This window comes from Caenorhabditis elegans, chromosome II, assembly GCF_000002985.6.
Source record: "Caenorhabditis elegans chromosome II".
NCBI lineage: Eukaryota > Metazoa > Nematoda > Chromadorea > Rhabditida > Rhabditidae > Caenorhabditis > Caenorhabditis elegans.
In genome coordinates, this window is record NC_003280.10 from 13199953 (window position 1) to 13217353 (window position 17401).

Below are 17401 nucleotides of genomic sequence, written 5' to 3' on the forward strand. Positions count from 1 at the left end.
AAATCAATAATTATTATAATGTATAATGTGAAGCTCGAAATCTTGAATAATCCTGAATAATCCTGCTATAAACTCGGGTTTCTAAAGTTTTCCTCAGGATTTTTGTTCCCTGGAATGCGTGGTGTCTCCCATTTTTTTTTGGATTTTTGGATTTAAATGCATTTTTCGCTGTTTTTTCTCTCAAATAAGCCGGAAAAATTGAAAATTTTCAGTTTCCGATGAGCGCCGACACGTCGGCTCGTCTTCTTCAGCTTGACCCTCTACTCGAAGCGAAAAATCCGAATGTTCGAAATGAAGCGGCCGCTGCGTTCGGGAAATTGTCAATTTTAAGTGAAGACGTGAAAAATGTTGGTTAATTAATATATATTTTTTTTAAATCACAAGAAAAAGTAAAAAATCACGGGTGAAAAGCGAGTTTATATATTTTTTTCCCTCGAAATGCCGAATATTAATTATAAAATTCAGTATTTTTGGGTTATTTTGAGTATTTTGAAGGTGTACTAACGGTTTAGACTCAAAAACCGTTAGTCTTCGTTTAAAATACTCAAAATGCCCCAGAAATACTGAATTTTATAATTAATTTTCGATATTTCGAGTGAAAAAAACATATAAGCTCGCTTTTTTCCGGTGATTTTTCACTCATTTTCAGTGATTTTTTCACTTTTTTCAGGGGTTTATCTTTTTTAAATACTTTAAATATATAAATAATCTTAATTTCAGAGTCTCAAAAAACACGCGGCATCTCAACTCTGGGAGACACGAGTATCTGCTGGAAAAGCGTTGCAGGCGACACTTCAGAATGCTCCAGAATTCGAACGATTGAAGGTTTTTCTGAGCTTTTTGAGTTATGAAATTCTTTAAAAAAATCGATTTTTCAGAATGAAGAAGACTCATCGGTATCGGAAAATGTCAGAAGCATCGTTGTGATGAACGTTTTACGATCGTTCAAGCCACTGTTAAGTGATGATGAGTCGGCACTGAAAAAGTCGGAAAAAGATCGAGGAAATAATCAGAAACAGCGGGAAATTGTAGATCAACACCTTGAATACAATCGGGCCACCGGAATAAGCTCGGTATCGATTTTTCCGGCAGTTTTCTGGGGAAAAAACCAAAAAAAAACGAATCTGGCGCCCAGATTTGCTTAAAAGTCAATTTTTTTTTCAATTTTTCACAAAGTTTTTTGAGAAAATTTGGATTTTAGCTAAAATTTTAGTACGTTTTTCTTGCAAAAATTTGGGGTTTTCTGAGTTTTCGGTTTCTAACCCATGAAAATTCGAATTTGGAACCCAGAAAGTCATTTTTTTCAATTTTTTAGAAAAAATCGAAGAAAAATTGCCGAATTGCCGGAATTGAAAAATTCTGGCAAATCGGCGAAATGCCGAAACTGAAATTTTCCGGCAAATCGATAAACCGGTAACTTGCCGAAATTAAAATTGAAATTGCTTTGAAATTGAAAATATTAAAACTGGAAATTCCCGGCAAAACGGCAAACTACCGAAATTGAATACTGGCAAATCGGTCATTTGCCGGAAATTTCAAATTCCGGCAATATGCCGATTTGCCGGAAATTTCAAATTCCGGCAATATGCCGATTTGCCGGAAATTTCAAATTCCGGCAATATGCCGGATTTGAAAACTTTTGGCAAATCGACAAACCGGCAATTCGTGGAAAATCGAAAAATTTCCGGGAAATCGGCAATTTGCCCGAATTGAAATTAAAAATTGAAATTTCCGGCAAAACGGCAAATTGCCGGATTTGAAAACTTCTGGAAAATCGGCAAAAAAGGCGAAAATTGCGGATTTGCCGGTTTTGCCGAAACAATGTACAATTGCCGCTCACCCCTGAAAGAGATTATTAAGAAAACGTTGAACATTAAATTTTCATTTCAGACAAAATTCCTCAGCGACGACGAATTTTTGCATCAAGGAATCTCGGAACCAGATCAACCATCAACTAGTAAAGAATTGGATGAGGTGGTCACGAAAATTGAGATTTTTGATGAAGAAAATGGCAATTGTGATGATGGAATTGAAAGGCAAAAGAAGTTTTTGAAGGTTTTAAGGGAATTAGTGAATTTGGTAGCCGAGAAACAATGGTACGCAAGGCATGGCGGTGCGATTGCTATTTGTCAGATTGCTTCTACTTCTTATGACAGGTACTTGGCAGGATTTTTTGGGATTTGAAGAATTTTATTGAAAAAATCTAACTTTTATTTTAAAGGCAGAATTTAAACAAAAAAAATAAAATGATTTTTTCAATTTTGAAAAAAAACAACAATACGGGAACACAAAATTCTGAGAACGCGTATTGCACAACATATTTGACGCGCAAAATATCTTGTAGCGAAAACTACAGTAATCCGTTAAATTACTACTGTAGCGCTTGTGTCGATTTACGAGCTCGAGTTTGAAATGAATTTCTTTCGAAAAATTACAGCGATTCTGAATTTTTTGTAGGTTTTTCGTCTTTTTCAAAATTATTTTTGTGTTTAAAAAAAAAATATTTCATCGATTAATAAATCATTTTCGTAATTCGACACAAACGCTACAGTAGTCATTTAAAGAATTACTGTAGTTTTCGCTACGAGATATTTTGCGCGTCAAATATGTTGTGCAATACGCATTCTCCGAATATTGTGTTCCCGTAATAACTGCCTAATTAAATTTGATTTCCCGCGCAAATCAATAACCTTATTTCGACAATTTCGCGTTTTCTGACTAATTTTACCCGTTTTTCCTGATTTTTTCCTTATGTATTGGATTTTAAACACCGTCTGAAAATTTGTCAGACGCATTGAAGGTTTTTTTAAACATTTATTTACAATTTTTTTGCAGGAAAAAATATAGAAGTAAAAATAATTTTTAAAAAACTGAAGAATTTAGCCAGAAAACCCGTGGTGCGAGGTTGTCCAATTACTGTTTGATCTACAAAAATGCGGGAAATTTTTTTGCCCGAAAAAATGTGACAATCAGTTGAGAACTCTGCGTCTCTTCTCCCGCATTTTTTGTAGATCTACGTAGATCAAACCGAAATGAGACAATCTGACCATGTGAGAAAACACGAAAATGACGTCACTCACTTGCGCGGGAATTAAAATTTTTTAATTCGGCCGTTTCTTAGATTTTTGAAAAAGTTAAGAATCATTCAAAAAAATTAAATTATCTTTAAAATTTTTTTTATAGTTATTCCCTGGACTCTACTCCACGTTTGAAGAATTTTATTTTTAAAAAATTAAAAAATCTATCTTTTTTTTCCAAATTTCAGATTATCCTATGAGCTAATCGACACAATACTCTATCTACTGATCCATGTGCTCATTCTCGACAAGTTCAATGATTTCATCTCTGGCAGAAATGCGACGGCTCCGGTTAGAGAGCAATGTGCTCAAGCTCTCGTCCACATGCTTCGAAATACGGATGAAAAGCGACGGGAGGTGGTTCTAGAGATTGTCGTGCAGATGGTCAGGACGCCAGGAGAAAAAGTGAATTTTTAGTTGAAAAAATTGATTTAAAAAAATTTTTTTAGATAAAAAAAATGAGAATTTTGCTCTTTTTGCTCCAAAAGTGCTCCAAAAAAAAATTTTTAATGCGAAAATATATTTTGAAAAATCGACGAAAATTTCGCAAAGGTTGAAATTACAGTACTCTTTAAAGGCGCATACCCTTTCACATTAAAAAAAATTGTCGTGCCGAGACCGGGTACCGTATTTTTTGCGCAAAATTTCGCGTGTATGTAATATTAAAAGTGCTCAGAATGTTTACAGTAGCTTAAAAGTTTGATGAAAAGTCAAAAATCACCAGGAAAAATCGAAAGACTACCGGAAAATTGAAAAATCACCGGAATAAAAGAAAGAAAAATCACTGAAAAAAGTGAAAAATCACTGGAAAAAAAGAAGAAAAATTACAAGAAAAAGTGAAAAATCACCGAAAAAAAGGAGAAAATTGCCCAAAAAATTCAAAATCACCGGAAAATCAGCGGGGAAAATCTGAAAATCAGATGCGACACAGAAAAATGGTCAAAATTCGAGATTTTTGCTAAAATCACTCATTTTTAGCGAAAAAAGCGAAAAATCACCGGGGAAAAAGTGGAAAATCACCAAGAGAAGTAAAAAATCACCGAAAAAATTAAAAAATCACCAGAAAGAATCCAAAAATTTCAAGAAAAAAGTGAAAAATCACCGGAAAAAAGTGAAAAATTACTGGAAAAAAGTAACAAACAAATCAGCGGAGAAAAGTGAAAAAGCACAAGAAAAAAGGTGAAAAATCGGCCAAAAAATTCAAGAATAACTAGGAAAATCGTAAAAATCGCAAGAAAAAGTGAAAAATCACACAGAAAAATGCGAAAAATCACTGGAAAAAAGCGAAAAATCACCGGAAAAATGTGAAAAATCACCGGAAAAATGTGAAAAATCACCGGAGAAATGTGAAAAAGCACAAGAAAAAAGGTGAAAAATCGCAGAAAAAGCGGACGTTCACAAAAAACCGCGAAAATTCATCAAAAAAAATTTAAATTTAGCACTTTGGGCTGATTTCGAGTATTTTAAAGCTACGAATAACTTATTTTAAACCCTTTATAAATATTTTCAGAACTGGAACATCCGCCAATCTGGACTTCTAATTCTCAAATACTACTTTGCAATCGCCCGAAACGATGGCACCGAGCACCAAAAAACATTCAATCAATGCTTCAACCTAGTAATTCAATCACTTGACGATTCAGTTGATGACGTCACAGGATGCGCAGTAAAGACGCTTGCTTCAATACTATCAAATAAAGAAATCCCGCAAGAAGAGATGAGCCAACTTGTGGAGAAAGTAATGAGCCACGTTTGGAAGCTTCTGGATTTGGAAGCAGCAAAAGAGCAGCTGCGAGCCGGTCTCGATGCTCTTTGTATAGATCTACTGGAGATAGTGGAGCTCTGGTTGCGGTGGAATCAGCACGTGGGGATTAGTCGGGAGAGCTTGCTGACGATCTGTTCAACGATCGATGCAGCTTTTCCGGTTCGATGTGAGAAGATTGTTCAGCTACTGGAAGCGGATATTGAGAGACCGCAGAGTAATAAGCTGTCTGCTGAAGATGTTTTTATAATTATCAAACAGTTGTACAGGATTCTTTTATTTGCACCGCCCGCCGATTCGTTGCTCTTTTTAGAGAAAACATTTATCACGTTTAGCAAGATTTTTAAATGTTATAGGTGAGTTTTTGAATTTTTTTAAATCGAAAAACCTAAATTTTTAGATTTTTCGAATTTTTTTTTTAATTTGGAAAACTAAAATTTCCGATTTTTCAATTTAAAATTTAAAAAAAAACTAAAATTTTAAAATTTTTGAATAAAAAAAAATCGAAAAACGAAAATTTTCGATTTTTCAATTAAAATTTTTTTTTAAATTAAAATTTTCGAATTTTAAAAAATTGAAAAACCAAAGTATTCAAATTTCTAATAATCTAAAAACGAAAATTTCGATTTTTCATTTTGAAAAATCTAAAATTTTCAAATTTTTTAAAATTGCAAAACTAAAATTTTTGAATTTTTGAATTTTTAAAAATCGAAAAACGAAAAAAGTAGAATTTTTCAATTTCACGAAACTGAAAAATCAAAAAAAAAAATGTTCAGAAAATTTAAAATAAAATATGATTAAATTTTTTTAAATAATTTCTTTAAAAAATTACCGAAATTTTATGCTAAATTTTGAAAAATCGGAAAAAAAAACAATTTTAATCGAAAAGCCGACTAGAAAACACACAAATAATTTCCAATTTCAGACAAGATCTTCTAATCGAAAATGGCCTTGTGAGTCAGAAGATTGGAAACTGGTTAGGATGCTTACTGCTAGATCACCGAAATCCACAAATCGACGTTTTCGCGTGTGACGTCGACGGAATCTCGAGTAACCGAAGCTCGCCGACAGAGTTGATGTGCTCAGAAGAAATGCGATTTCTTGGAGAAAAAGAAAAGGATAAAGTGTATCTTACACGGAAAATTTTGTGCGCCAAATTTTTGGCTATCATTCTGGAAGCGCTGTATGAATCTGATGGAGAGATTCAGGGACAGAGAATGTTCGTTTTAAACAAAACATTCCGAAAACGACCAAGATAGGGGTCCGGAGCCTAATCATCGAAATATTGTGAAAACTATGCGATTTTTCTGAAAAAAAACCGTTAAAAAATTTGGAAAAAAATTCAAAATAAGAATTTTATGTGAAAAGGACGAAATTTAATTGAATAAATGAAAAAATTGAAAATTTCCTATCAAAAACGACCAAGATAGGGGTTCAAGTAAATTTTAATTCAAAGTAAAAAAAAAATTTTTTACAAAAAATAAAAAATGCGAGAAATATTAAAATTATGCGATTTTTCTGAGAAAAACTGTAAAAAATTTTGGAAAAAATTAAAATCAGAATTTTATGTGGAAAATAAGCAATTTGATCGAATAAATAGAAAAATGACAGAAATTTATTGAAAAAAATATATAATTTTTCCGAAAAAAAGAAACATCGAAAAATCAATAATAGGCTCCGCTGATTTTTTGGTTTAAAAATTTTTAAAACAAATTTTCAGATTTTTTTCCAAAAAAAAAAAAAAATTTTTACAAAAAATGGCGAGAAATTTTAAAAACTATGCGATTTTTTCTGAAAAAACTGTAAAAAATGGTGAAAAAATTTAAAATAACAATTTTATGTAAAAAAAAAGAAATTTAATTGAATAAATAGAAAAATGACCAAAAATTATGGAAAAAAGTAAAATCGAGAAACCGAAAAATCAATAATAGACTCCACCCACTTCTTGGTTTTTTTTTTTTATTTTGCCATTTTTACTAATATTAGTACAAATTTTCGGCTATTTTTTCCTAAAAAACGGAACTTTTCGTATAAATTTAAATTTTTCAATGTAAAAAAAAAATTTTTAACAAAAAACTACAAAATTGGAGTTTATGGAATTTTTTTTTTTAATTTTAAAAATCGAACAACGACATTTTTCGATTTTCCGAAAAATAATCGAAAAAATATGAGAAAAAACATAACAATTAAAAAAAAAAGTTCGTTTTCCGATTTTTCAAATATTAATTTTTTCAGAGATATTGCAGTTCAACTGCTCTTCATTCCATTCTTCCAATCAAAAAGTATAATGCACAATCTCGGAGTTTCAATAATCGTCAACGAGTGGGCAGCTCTTTATAGAAGTGGAATAACTGCTAAAACTCTCGAAAAACCTCCGCCACTCACAATTATTCAGCTGGCCGACGGAATTGTTCGAGGACCCGGAAAACAGTATGATGAGATGACGACGATAGTAATGGGTCTGACAAAAGATTGCAATGAATTCATCGAATATTGTGTTGTACGAGGATTCGATCGAACTAGCGCCGAAGCTCGTGGAGAATCACCGGAAGATGTCAGCAAGGCGGCCTATTCTATAGTCCGGCCCAATTTGAAGACTGAAAAACAACGAGAATCGATTGATTCGAGATATAATACGCTGTGTAGATCAATTGAGAATGCGAAGATGAATATCAAGTCGAATGGAATGTAAGGGGAAATTGCCGGATTTTTAATTTCCGGTAAAACGGCGGTTTGCCGATATTGAAATTTCGGGAAAAACGGCAAATTGCCGGAATTGAAATTTCCGGCAAACCACCAAATTGCCGGAATTGAAATTTCCGGCAAACCGCCAAATTGCCGGAATTGAAAATTCGGGGAAATTGCCGGATTTGAAATTTCGGGAAAATTTCCGGAATTGAAATTTCCGGAAAATCGGCAAACCGACAAATTGCCGGATTTTAAATTTTCGAAAAATCTGCAAATTTCAGAGTTTGCCGGAAAAACGGTAATTGCCAAAAATTTTCGGCAAATTGTGGTTTTGCACTTTTTTTTTGGAAATTTGAGAATTTCAATTTCAATCGGCAAAATTTTTTTTTTCGATTCTTGTTTTCTCAAAGAAAAAAAGAAAATTTGCCGAATTTTTAAAATCGTACGCGGATGCGTATCAATGTTTCCACCGGAATTAAAATTTCCGGCAAATCGGCAAAGTGCCGCCAGAATTGAAATTTCCTTATTGCCTTTTTCGCCGCCCACCCCAATAATTTTCAGCCGCATCAACGCCCTCCTCTCCTCCACCCTCTTCTATTTTGGAAATGCACCCGAAAAACTGACACCTCAAATCCGTCCGATCGTCGAAACAATGCAAACCGAAGAAAACGACGCGATGGCTTCAGAAGTGTTCCGTGGTGCCGTACCGCTTCTGGTCATGTTCAGCTGGTCTCGAAATCCTCGTCCCTATGTGAAAGTGTTTGCGAAGGCTTTTGAATCGTTTTCGGGTTGCCCGATTCGAATGCCAAAACTCGGAGCTTCAAGCCCTGGAGCCCTGGAGCCCTGGACAACGACGATCATAAGTATGCGTCGAATATGGGGAAAGGAGACGGATGATGGATTCGAGGAGAGCAGTGGAATGATATCTGCCGAGAGTCGGAATGCGGAGCTCTTTTTGAATGTATTCGGAATTTTTAGTTATTTTTTTTTAATAAAATTGCCATTTCCAGATCCTCTGCCAATTCAATGCTAGCCAACTCGCCGAGTTCTACTGCCACTTTGATTTGAGCGAAGATGTGGATCTGAATGTATGCTATGAAAGATCGGAAGATCGGAATTCAAGTGGAATCCGATCTTCAGATCTTCGGAAACTTCAGAGTCCGTCGGTGGTAGATCATAATCTATCGGATTCTGAACATTCAGCTATGGAAGATCGGGATATCGGATGCCAGCCATGGAAGATCAGAAGCTGGTGGTTATGATCCTCATTGGTGACATCCGATTTTCAGATCTTCTGAGAGTTCAGAATCCACCGGTGGTAGATCATAATCTATCGGATTCTGAACATTCAGCTATGGAAGGTCGGAAGATCGGATTCCACCAATGAGGTTCATGGCTACCAGATTCTGATCTTCCATAGGTAACATCCGATCTTCAGATCTTCCATAGCTGAATGTTCAGAATCCGATAGATTATGATCTACCACCGGTGGATTCTGAAATCTCGGCTACGGAAGATATGAAGATCGGTTTCCACCTATGGAAGATCAGAAGCTGGTGGTTATGATCCTGATAGGTGGAATCCGATCTTCTACAGCTGAAAGATCGAAATTCACCCACTCATGGTTGATTATGACCCACTTATGAAAGATCACAAGTTCAATAGAGTTTGAGAATGCCAGATTTTTCGATAGAATCTGATCTTCCATAGGTGGATTCTGAACTTTCAGCTATGGAAGATCAGGTCCCACCTATGGAGTCCGCAACGGATCTTCCATGGATAGATTATGATCTACCACTGGCGGATTCTGAACTTTCAGCTGTGGAAGATCTGAAGATCGGATTCCACCTGTGGAATATCATATTCCTTCTACGGAGTCCAAGACCACCAGGTAGACTTCATAGGTGGAGCCTGATCTTCTATAGGTGGATTTTGATCTACCACTGCCTGATCCTGAAGTCTCAGCTATGGAAGATCATATTTCTCCTACGGAGTCGGACTTCATAGGTGGAGTCTGATTTTCCACAGTTGGATTATGATCTACCACTGGCGGATCCTGAAATCTCAGCAATGGAAGATCAGTATCCTCTTCCATTGTTGGCTTCCGATCTTCCGATCTTCTGTAGCTGAAATCTCCGAATCCATCAGCTGTGGAATACTTTCAGACCTTCCTGACTCGTCTCGAACTCCACAACAGTCTCTGGAATCGAGTTGGATCCCGTCTCTCCGATCAATCAGCCGATAAAATATTTTCCCTGGTTCCAAGTGAAGATCCAGCGATTCGATATGCCTTTGCTAAAGCTATCGAGACTTTTTTCAAGTCATCCTGTGGAGATACCCTTTCAAAGTGCTACAATCGACTCGTCGTTCTATCGAAAGATCTTGATAATGTCAACTCTAGGCTGTCGGCAGTCGAAGTTTTTCTCCGTCTCTGCATGATGGATACTCGTTATTTGAATGGTTGGGCGACTCTACTGGCTCCTGTGATCTTTCCACTGCTCGCTGATCAATGTGAGACTGTCAGAGATGCTGCTGGAGAAGCATTCCGTCGTCTGATCCCTGTCATCACTCTGGAAAATCCGGACTTTTCCATCGAAGGAATGAGCCAAGAGCTTTTGGCGAAGAAATCAGAGTACTCGAATTTCATTAATGTTCTCGGCTCGCCGAGCAGCTTGCCACGTGTGATCCGAGCAGATATTCGTGGAGGATTCGATACTTCTATGCTCAGAGAATACCAGTTGGAAGGAATCACATGGATCCGATTCTTACGAACTTATGGATTGCACGGAATTCTCGCCGATGACATGGGTCTCGGAAAGACTCTTCAAACGATGTGCTCCATTGCTCTGTCGGTTGATAGGGATGAGATGAGCGAGTTCCACCGATGTTCGCTAATCGTGTGCCCACGGACTCTGGTAGATCATTGGTGTCTCGAGTGGAATCGATTCTTTCCGCAACGAGTTCCGGCTTCGAAAAATTTGACGAGATGTCATGGAGCCGAGATTTGTGTTATTGCGTATGATGAGCTCAAAACTGCGTATATGATGTGAGGGATTCGGTTTTTTTATTGGAAAAACGGAAAAAATGAGTAAAAATTAATTAAAAATTTTATTTTGTAGTTTTGAATCATTTTCATTGAAATTTTCGAAAAACTTTAATTAATTTTGAACAAATGAAACTAAAATTTCAATTTGAAATTGTTTTAACGCAAAAGCTAGGTTTTTTTTTAATTTCAGTATTTTTTAAAAGTTGAAACAAGTAGGACTATTTTAATTTTTAAATTTTTTTGAAAAATTTCGAAAAATTTTAACATTTTTGAAAATTAATTAACTTTTTTAAAAGTTATTTTGAAAATTCAATGTTTTTTTTCAGAGTAAATCTGTATAATTAACGAAAAATCGAAACTGAAGTTTAATCAATTATTTGTTTCTTTAATTCTCCCTCCCCATTCGTGTCGGGAGAAAAAGTTTTCCCTCAATCCTCATCGAAACAACCGGAAACAAGTTACTGGAAAACTCCTTCTCATCAAAATCAAATTACTAAAACGAATATTTTGTTAAAAATTGTACAGATTTATTGGTTTTTGAGTGTTGATATAGGTGGAATAAATGTGATATGATATGGTGAAGCTTAAGCTTAAGAAGCTTAAAAAGTGAGACCAACATGATTATGCTGAGAACAAGGAGAGAAACATATTAGGGAAAATTACTAACGAAGGGTTATGACAAAAATGGGGATTTTGAGTATCGGGTACCGTATAATGTGGGGGAGGAGCCATTCGAATTCGAAATAAGAGCAATAATTAATAAGATGGTGTGGTGGTTAGTGAACAAAAAACAAAAAACAACTGGTAACAACGAACATATTAGGCATAAAGGCATATTAGCTAATTGGAGCACGAAAAACGGACAATTATGAGCTACGCTCTGTTCCCGTTGGGGTGTAGACCTTGTGCCTCCGGCGAGTCCTTCAGATAACGTGCCAGTCCTGAGCTTGACCTCCAGCGTCCCTTGGCTTGGATTTCTTCGAAGGACAAGCCTTCTTCCATCAGTGTATTTGCTGCTCCTCGTCTCAACGAATGGTGTGAGGCATCAGAAATGCCGGCTCTCAGGAACGTCTTTTTCGTGTTTGATGATATTGCGGAGTCTGATAGTCCGAACCATCTGGCTTTCCAGCGACTGAAGAGTAGGTCGAGGTCCGAACCGTCTCCGTATTCTAAAAACGTCGTCCTTCCCAATCCCATTTGGTCATTCTTGGCAAAACGAATACGAATTTCAAGACGGTTTCCTGTTCTCACTACGTCCGACCACTTCAGTTCCGCTGCCTCCGAGCGTCTCAACAATGCTTCAAATGATAGTACCGTCATCAGCGCATCTCTCTCGGATGCTGGATCGTCCGACGAAATCGTTGCAATGATCTTCTGGATTTGCCCTCTTCTAATTTCGGTCGGTGGACGTCTCACGGTGCACTCTTGCCGTTTCTTCGATTTTATCAAATCCGTGGCTAGCCTGTTTGCGAGTGGAGAGGGGCTCGTTCGTCCATTGAAAAGCTGCAACGTCCCTCGCGAGAGCACCACTTCCTGCCGACGAAGCTCTGTATGCTAAGTACATTAGCGTTCCACGTTCATCTCGGGGAAGATGCACATTGTTTGCCCACATCAGTCTTCTTCTATTAGCTTCCAGATAGGCTTTCACTGTAGAATTAGCTTTGGCTTTCACTGGAGCTTCTTTTAGTGTGTCGAGCAGTCGTTGGAGATCCCTCGATTGAGCTAGCGATTCCAGTTGTTCGAAGAATTGCTTCATGGCACCGTCTGTAAAAATTAAGCACTCTTACTCCGATTTTCTTTGTTTCCGCCTTTTCCCACAGGGTGGGAGGGTGGGACCTAACACTCGTAGAATGATTTGCCGCGCGGCTCAAAACCCTCCTTGGGTGTTGTTCGCGTCGAGACCCTTCGCCGCTTAAAATCTGTGCGCCTTTAAGATTGTTTCGTTGCTCGCGCCGTAATTTGCGTTTCTCTTATCGTCTTGGGGAAAACAAATCATTTTGTAGAATTAAAATTTAATTTTTTTAAATAATTCAAAAAAAAAAAACTTTAAAACTAAAATTTTAAAAAAATTCAAAAATTTTTAAAAATTGAAACTGATGTTTTTCTTTGAAAAATTTTATTTAAATGAAATTTTATTCAAAAAAAAATTTCCAATAATTTTGAAAAATTAAAATTAAATTTTGATATTTTCGAAAAACTCAAAAAAAAAACTTTAAAACTTAAACTTTCGAAAAAAAATTCTGAAAAACTGACACTGTATTTTAAATTTTTAAATTTTTCTTCAGAAATTTCGAGAAACATCATAATATTTATTACTCCGATTTTATTCCAGGGATCGTGTCTGGAACTACATCGTACTTGACGAAGGCCACGTGATGCGAAATTCGAAGCTACGAGCCTGGAAGTTTGCGAGTCAGCTTGTCGGCAAAAGTCGCCTAATCTTGTCTGGAACTCCTGTTCAAAATTCGTAAGTTTTATCATTTTCTCGACTCGAAAAAAGATTTTAAAAATTTTTTTCAGACCCGCCGATCTTTGGTCACTGTTCGCATGGCTAATGCCAGGATATCTCGGTTCAGAAAAACAATTTCGAAGTCAATTTCTCAAAAAGATCATGAAATGCAGATTGCCAAAGGCGAATGAAGCCGACTTGAAAGCCGGCTCAGCAGCTATATCACAGCTTCACAAGCTGGTCCTACCATTTGTGATGCGTCGCTTGAAGACGGAAGTGCTCAAAGAGCTCCCGGAAAAGAATGTACAAGACTATGAATGTGAGCTCACTGAAGATCAAAAGGAGATTTATCGATTTGTGGTGGATAGGTGTACATCTTCGCAGGAAGATGTTGGTCTGTCAAGCCTTGTCACACTGATCACACTTCGGAAGCTGACGGATCACACGAAGCTTGTTCATGACACGCTGGCGAAGATCGGAGCACCTCAGTACATTCTATCGAAGGCGTTGGCTGCGAAGTCTGGAAAAATGGAAGCCTTGAAGCAACTTCTCATTGAATGTGAAATTTGCAAGAATCCAGATGAAGAGGTTGAGCAGCCGGAAGATCTTGGAGGATTGGTGGCTTCAGGTCATCGAGCTCTGATTTTCTGCCAATGGAAGACTTCGGCAAAGCTGGTCTCTGATGCTTTGAAAAGTGGAGAATTCGGAAGTGTTGTGTCGCATCTGGTCCTTGATGGAAGTGTTCCGGCAGGGGATCGCATGAAAATGGTCAACCGCTTCAATGAGGATAAGACGATTGATGTGTTGATTCTGACGACACATGTAAGAAAGATTTACGAAATAAAATATTATCGGAGAAAAAATTGACAAAAAACAACGCGGTTTCACGGACGGAAAATCTCAATTTTGGAGTCACGTTTTTTCAAAAATTTTTTTTGAAAAATTGAAAAAAACTAGTTACATTTTAGTTATTAAAATTTCAACTTTTAAAATGAAATTTTTCACATAAAATTCAATTCAAAACGGATTTTGCTGAAAATTTTCCAAAGAAAAATTACGAAAAAAGTGATATTTTCAAAAAAAAATCGTTCAGTGTTTCATCAACAAAATATCAACTTTAAAAAATTGAAAAAAAAACTTTAAAACTTGAAAATTTCAAGTTTTTCAAATTTTCTAGATTATAAAAAATGTATTTAATAAAATATCAAATTTTAAAAAATTTAAAAAAAATAGAAAATTCGTTTTTTTCTCAAAAATTTGTTTTTCCAAAAAAAAAAATCTCAAAGCAATTTTTTCTGGAAAAAATTATTTTTTAGATACACAATACTAAAATCAGTTTTTAAACAATTAAAATTTCAAGTTTTTCAAGTTTTCAAAAAAAAGCTTCAAAAAATTTATTTAATAAAATATCAACTTTTAAAAAGTAAAAAAAAAGGAATTTCGCTAAAAATTTGTCAAAAAAAGGTGAAATTTCAAGATAAAATAATTTTTTAAAAATCTCCGAGTCATTTTTTTGCTGGAAAAATGACTTTTAGATTTTTTAAAATTATTTTGTTAGAAAATTTTGCAAATACGAAAAATATTTAGAAAAAACAATCTTTCAAGTTTTTCGAATTTTCTACAATTTTTTTAACAAAAAAAAATACAATTCAAAAAAAGATTCAAAATTCTCCAAAATTCTCGCAGGTTTTCAGAAATTAAATAAACTTAAAAGTTTTTCTTTGCCCAAATTTTTTGTTAAAACGAACAAATGTTTTTTTTTTGTAAATTTCTGACAAATTAAAAAAAAGTGCAAAAATTTCAGTGAAACCCAATTTTTTTTCTTTTCCAATAAAAAATAATAAAATTTAGTCATTAAAAAGACAGATTTTTTGAAATTGAATTTCGTTTTTTTTTCTCGCAAAAAATTAAATTTAAAAACCGAAATATAAAAATTCAAAAAGTTCAGTAAGACCCCGAAAATTTTTGTTCAGGTCGGTGGAGTTGGTCTGAACCTAACCGGAGCGGATACCGTAATCTTCCTGGACCACGACTGGAACCCGATGAAGGATCTTCAAGCCATCGATCGTGCTCATCGTCTCGGCCAAACTCGAAATGTCAACGTATATCGGCTCATCACACAGGGAACAGTCGAGGAGAAGGTGATGAGCCTGGCAAAGTTCAAGCTGAATACGGCCCAGGCTTTGATCGGTGCCGATAATACATCAATGATGACAATGGAGACGGGAGAATTGATGAATATGTTCACGTTGGATGGAGATGAAGCCAAGAAGAAGCCTGGCGGTGGTGAGCCGGCAGCGAAGAAGAGTAAAAAGTTGGTTTTTACCATATATGACTTTTCTTTAAAATACCATAATTTCAGATCCACCGGAGCTCCCGAAGAAGTCGATTTGGCAAGTATGTGGGACGAGAGTCAATATGACGATTTCCAAGTGGACAGCTTCCTCCGAAACACCTAAAAAACATTCATAATCTGTATCATTTTTCTAAATTTCCACACGAGTATCATGTTCGTTTCTGCATATTCTACTCATTTTTGTTTTAGAATTTTCTTGAAATTTCTTTTATCAAATATCATAATTATTATTAGGTATTACCGATTTTTCCACCGTTTTTTCGTTTTTTTATGGGTTCAATTTTTCTCATCTTTCCCTTGTTCCTCTAGTTTTTGAAATCTGCAACATTTTTTTCAGATGCTCTCTCTAGTTGTGAAATAAAATATTAATTGATTAGAAAATGTATTGAGAAGAATTGAATTGGATTCCGTTTTTATTTTCGGTTAATTTTTTAATATCGCCATCATTTTTGTGCAAAAACTATGGTGAACGGTCTCGACGCGACAAATTTTTCTTCAGCTTAAAAATATATGCGCCTTTAACGAGTACTGTCGATTTTTCATAGTTTTTAAAAACAAAAACGTATTTTTAATTAAAATTTTTTGAAAATCGTGAGAAAATCTTTGAAAAATTGAATTAATTCCGCAGCAGCGAAGTTTGAAGTTACAGTACTCTTTAAAGGCGCACACCTTTTTCGTATTTATTTAAACATTATCGCGTCGAGACCGGGTACCGTACTTTTGGCAGACAAAACTATAATTTTCCAAACTATAATTTACAGAAAAATGCCGAACACTGCCGACCAAGTGGATCCACTTCTCGCCTCACTCTCGCATTTCGTAGATCACACGGATTTGCTCGCCGAGCACACGATGAATGCTGTCGAGTGGGAAGCTGTCGAGGTGCTGATGCCACGAATTCTACGGGTACTTTGAGACTTTAGCTGGAAAATTGAATTTTTAAAAAATCAATAATTTTCAGGGAAAATCGAAGGAAGACGTAAAGCAGCTGCTGTTAGCAGAGATTGACGGAATGTCTAAAAAGAGGTTGGATGCAGTGTTGGCTGGAGAGACACTGGAAGAATCGTCGAGCTCTGAGGATGAGGAGGAGCAAGTGATTGGCTCCGCTGGAGAATCGGAAAAATCTGAAAGCCCAGAGATCCCTGAGCCTGAAGCCAAAATGGAGGAGCAGGCTGTAGAAGCTGCAGAAGCTTCTGAAGCTTCAGATGATGGAAGAGAGGACGGTGAAATTAGAGATGATCAGGGAAACACGACGTCAACACCGCCTGATCCAGGATCCCCAAAGTCACCAGAAAAGGGAGAAGCCGAGCAACTGGACACTGATGAGGAGATTGATCGGCTGCTGGAAGAGGATCTTGAAGATTTTCTCTAAATTTTTTTTCTGTATTATCCTGTAACATTTACATCTCTTCTGACGAATACACAATTTCTTATATCTCTCTCTCATCGCCATCATCTATAATTCAATTAGGAGCAGCATATTCATGATGGGACCCGTGGCGCCATTTTTTGGAGCATTTTTCACTAAAGTCTAGGCAATCTCCCTCAAAATGAGTTCGAAACCAAAATTTCAAACTTTTAGTTTTTTTTTTTTAATTTCAAAATATGCATTCATCTATGAATAACAGGAAATGAATGTTCCTGGTATCCAAAGTCACGGGGTTTTTTGTTGCAATTTCTGTTTGAAAACCAGGTTAGTCACGGCGGAAAGTTCAAGTCTAGACTTTGAACTATTTTTGATTGGAACATTTTTGTTTCGAGTTTATTCGGGTTCATGGGGATTAATGAATCGTGTTTGGTAATATGCCAAAAAGTTTTGGCAGATTGCAAAAAAAAATTGGTAATAAGCCACAAAAGTTTTGGCACGGTAGCTGCTCTTGCCAGGACTCAAATTTACATTGGATTTTACGCAGAAAATGTTTTTTCGATGCTTATTTTCAGAAGTTCCTGTTTCCAAATAAATGTGTTTTCGACCCAATTTTCTTTATTTTTATCCGTTATCAATCATAATCAAAAATATGGA

The 17401-nt window shown here is 35.8% G+C and overlaps 2 protein-coding genes across 2 annotated transcripts; both read left to right on the forward strand.

Moving 5' to 3' along the window:
* Positions 1-212: 212 nt before the first annotated feature.
* On the forward strand, positions 213-15754 carry btf-1 (BTAF (TBP-associated factor) homolog). Its single transcript, NM_064401.8, has 15 exons — positions 213-347; positions 721-825; positions 879-1073; positions 1891-2156; positions 3266-3482; positions 4588-5195; positions 5765-6058; positions 7075-7527; positions 8089-8488; positions 8538-8615; positions 9693-10573; positions 12906-13040; positions 13094-13844; positions 14996-15336; positions 15385-15754. The coding sequence occupies exons 1-15, from the start codon at positions 219-221 to the stop codon at positions 15479-15481; spliced, it is 4950 nt and encodes a 1649-aa protein (NP_496802.2). The 5' UTR covers positions 213-218; the 3' UTR covers positions 15482-15754.
* Positions 15755-16139: 385 nt separating this feature from the next.
* On the forward strand, positions 16140-16812 carry caap-1 (Cactin_mid domain-containing protein). Its single transcript, NM_064402.4, has 2 exons — positions 16140-16284; positions 16340-16812. Exons 1-2 carry the CDS (start codon positions 16144-16146, stop codon positions 16748-16750), a joined length of 552 nt encoding a protein of 183 aa, NP_496803.1. The 5' UTR covers positions 16140-16143; the 3' UTR covers positions 16751-16812.
* The last annotated feature ends 589 nt before the right edge of the window (positions 16813-17401 follow it).

Coding starts and splice junctions, on each gene's coding strand:
- btf-1 (NM_064401.8), top strand. CDS start 219: ATGAGCGCCGACACGTCGGCTCGTCTTCTTCAGCTTGACCCTCTACTC. Junction 826..878: donor CAGAATTCGAACGATTGAAG/GTTTTTCTGAGC, acceptor TCGATTTTTCAG/AATGAAGAAGACTCATCGGT. Junction 3,483..4,587: donor TCAGGACGCCAGGAGAAAAA/GTGAATTTTTAG, acceptor AAATATTTTCAG/AACTGGAACATCCGCCAATC.
- caap-1 (NM_064402.4), top strand. CDS start 16,144: ATGCCGAACACTGCCGACCAAGTGGATCCACTTCTCGCCTCACTCTCG. Junction 16,285..16,339: donor TGATGCCACGAATTCTACGG/GTACTTTGAGAC, acceptor AATAATTTTCAG/GGAAAATCGAAGGAAGACGT.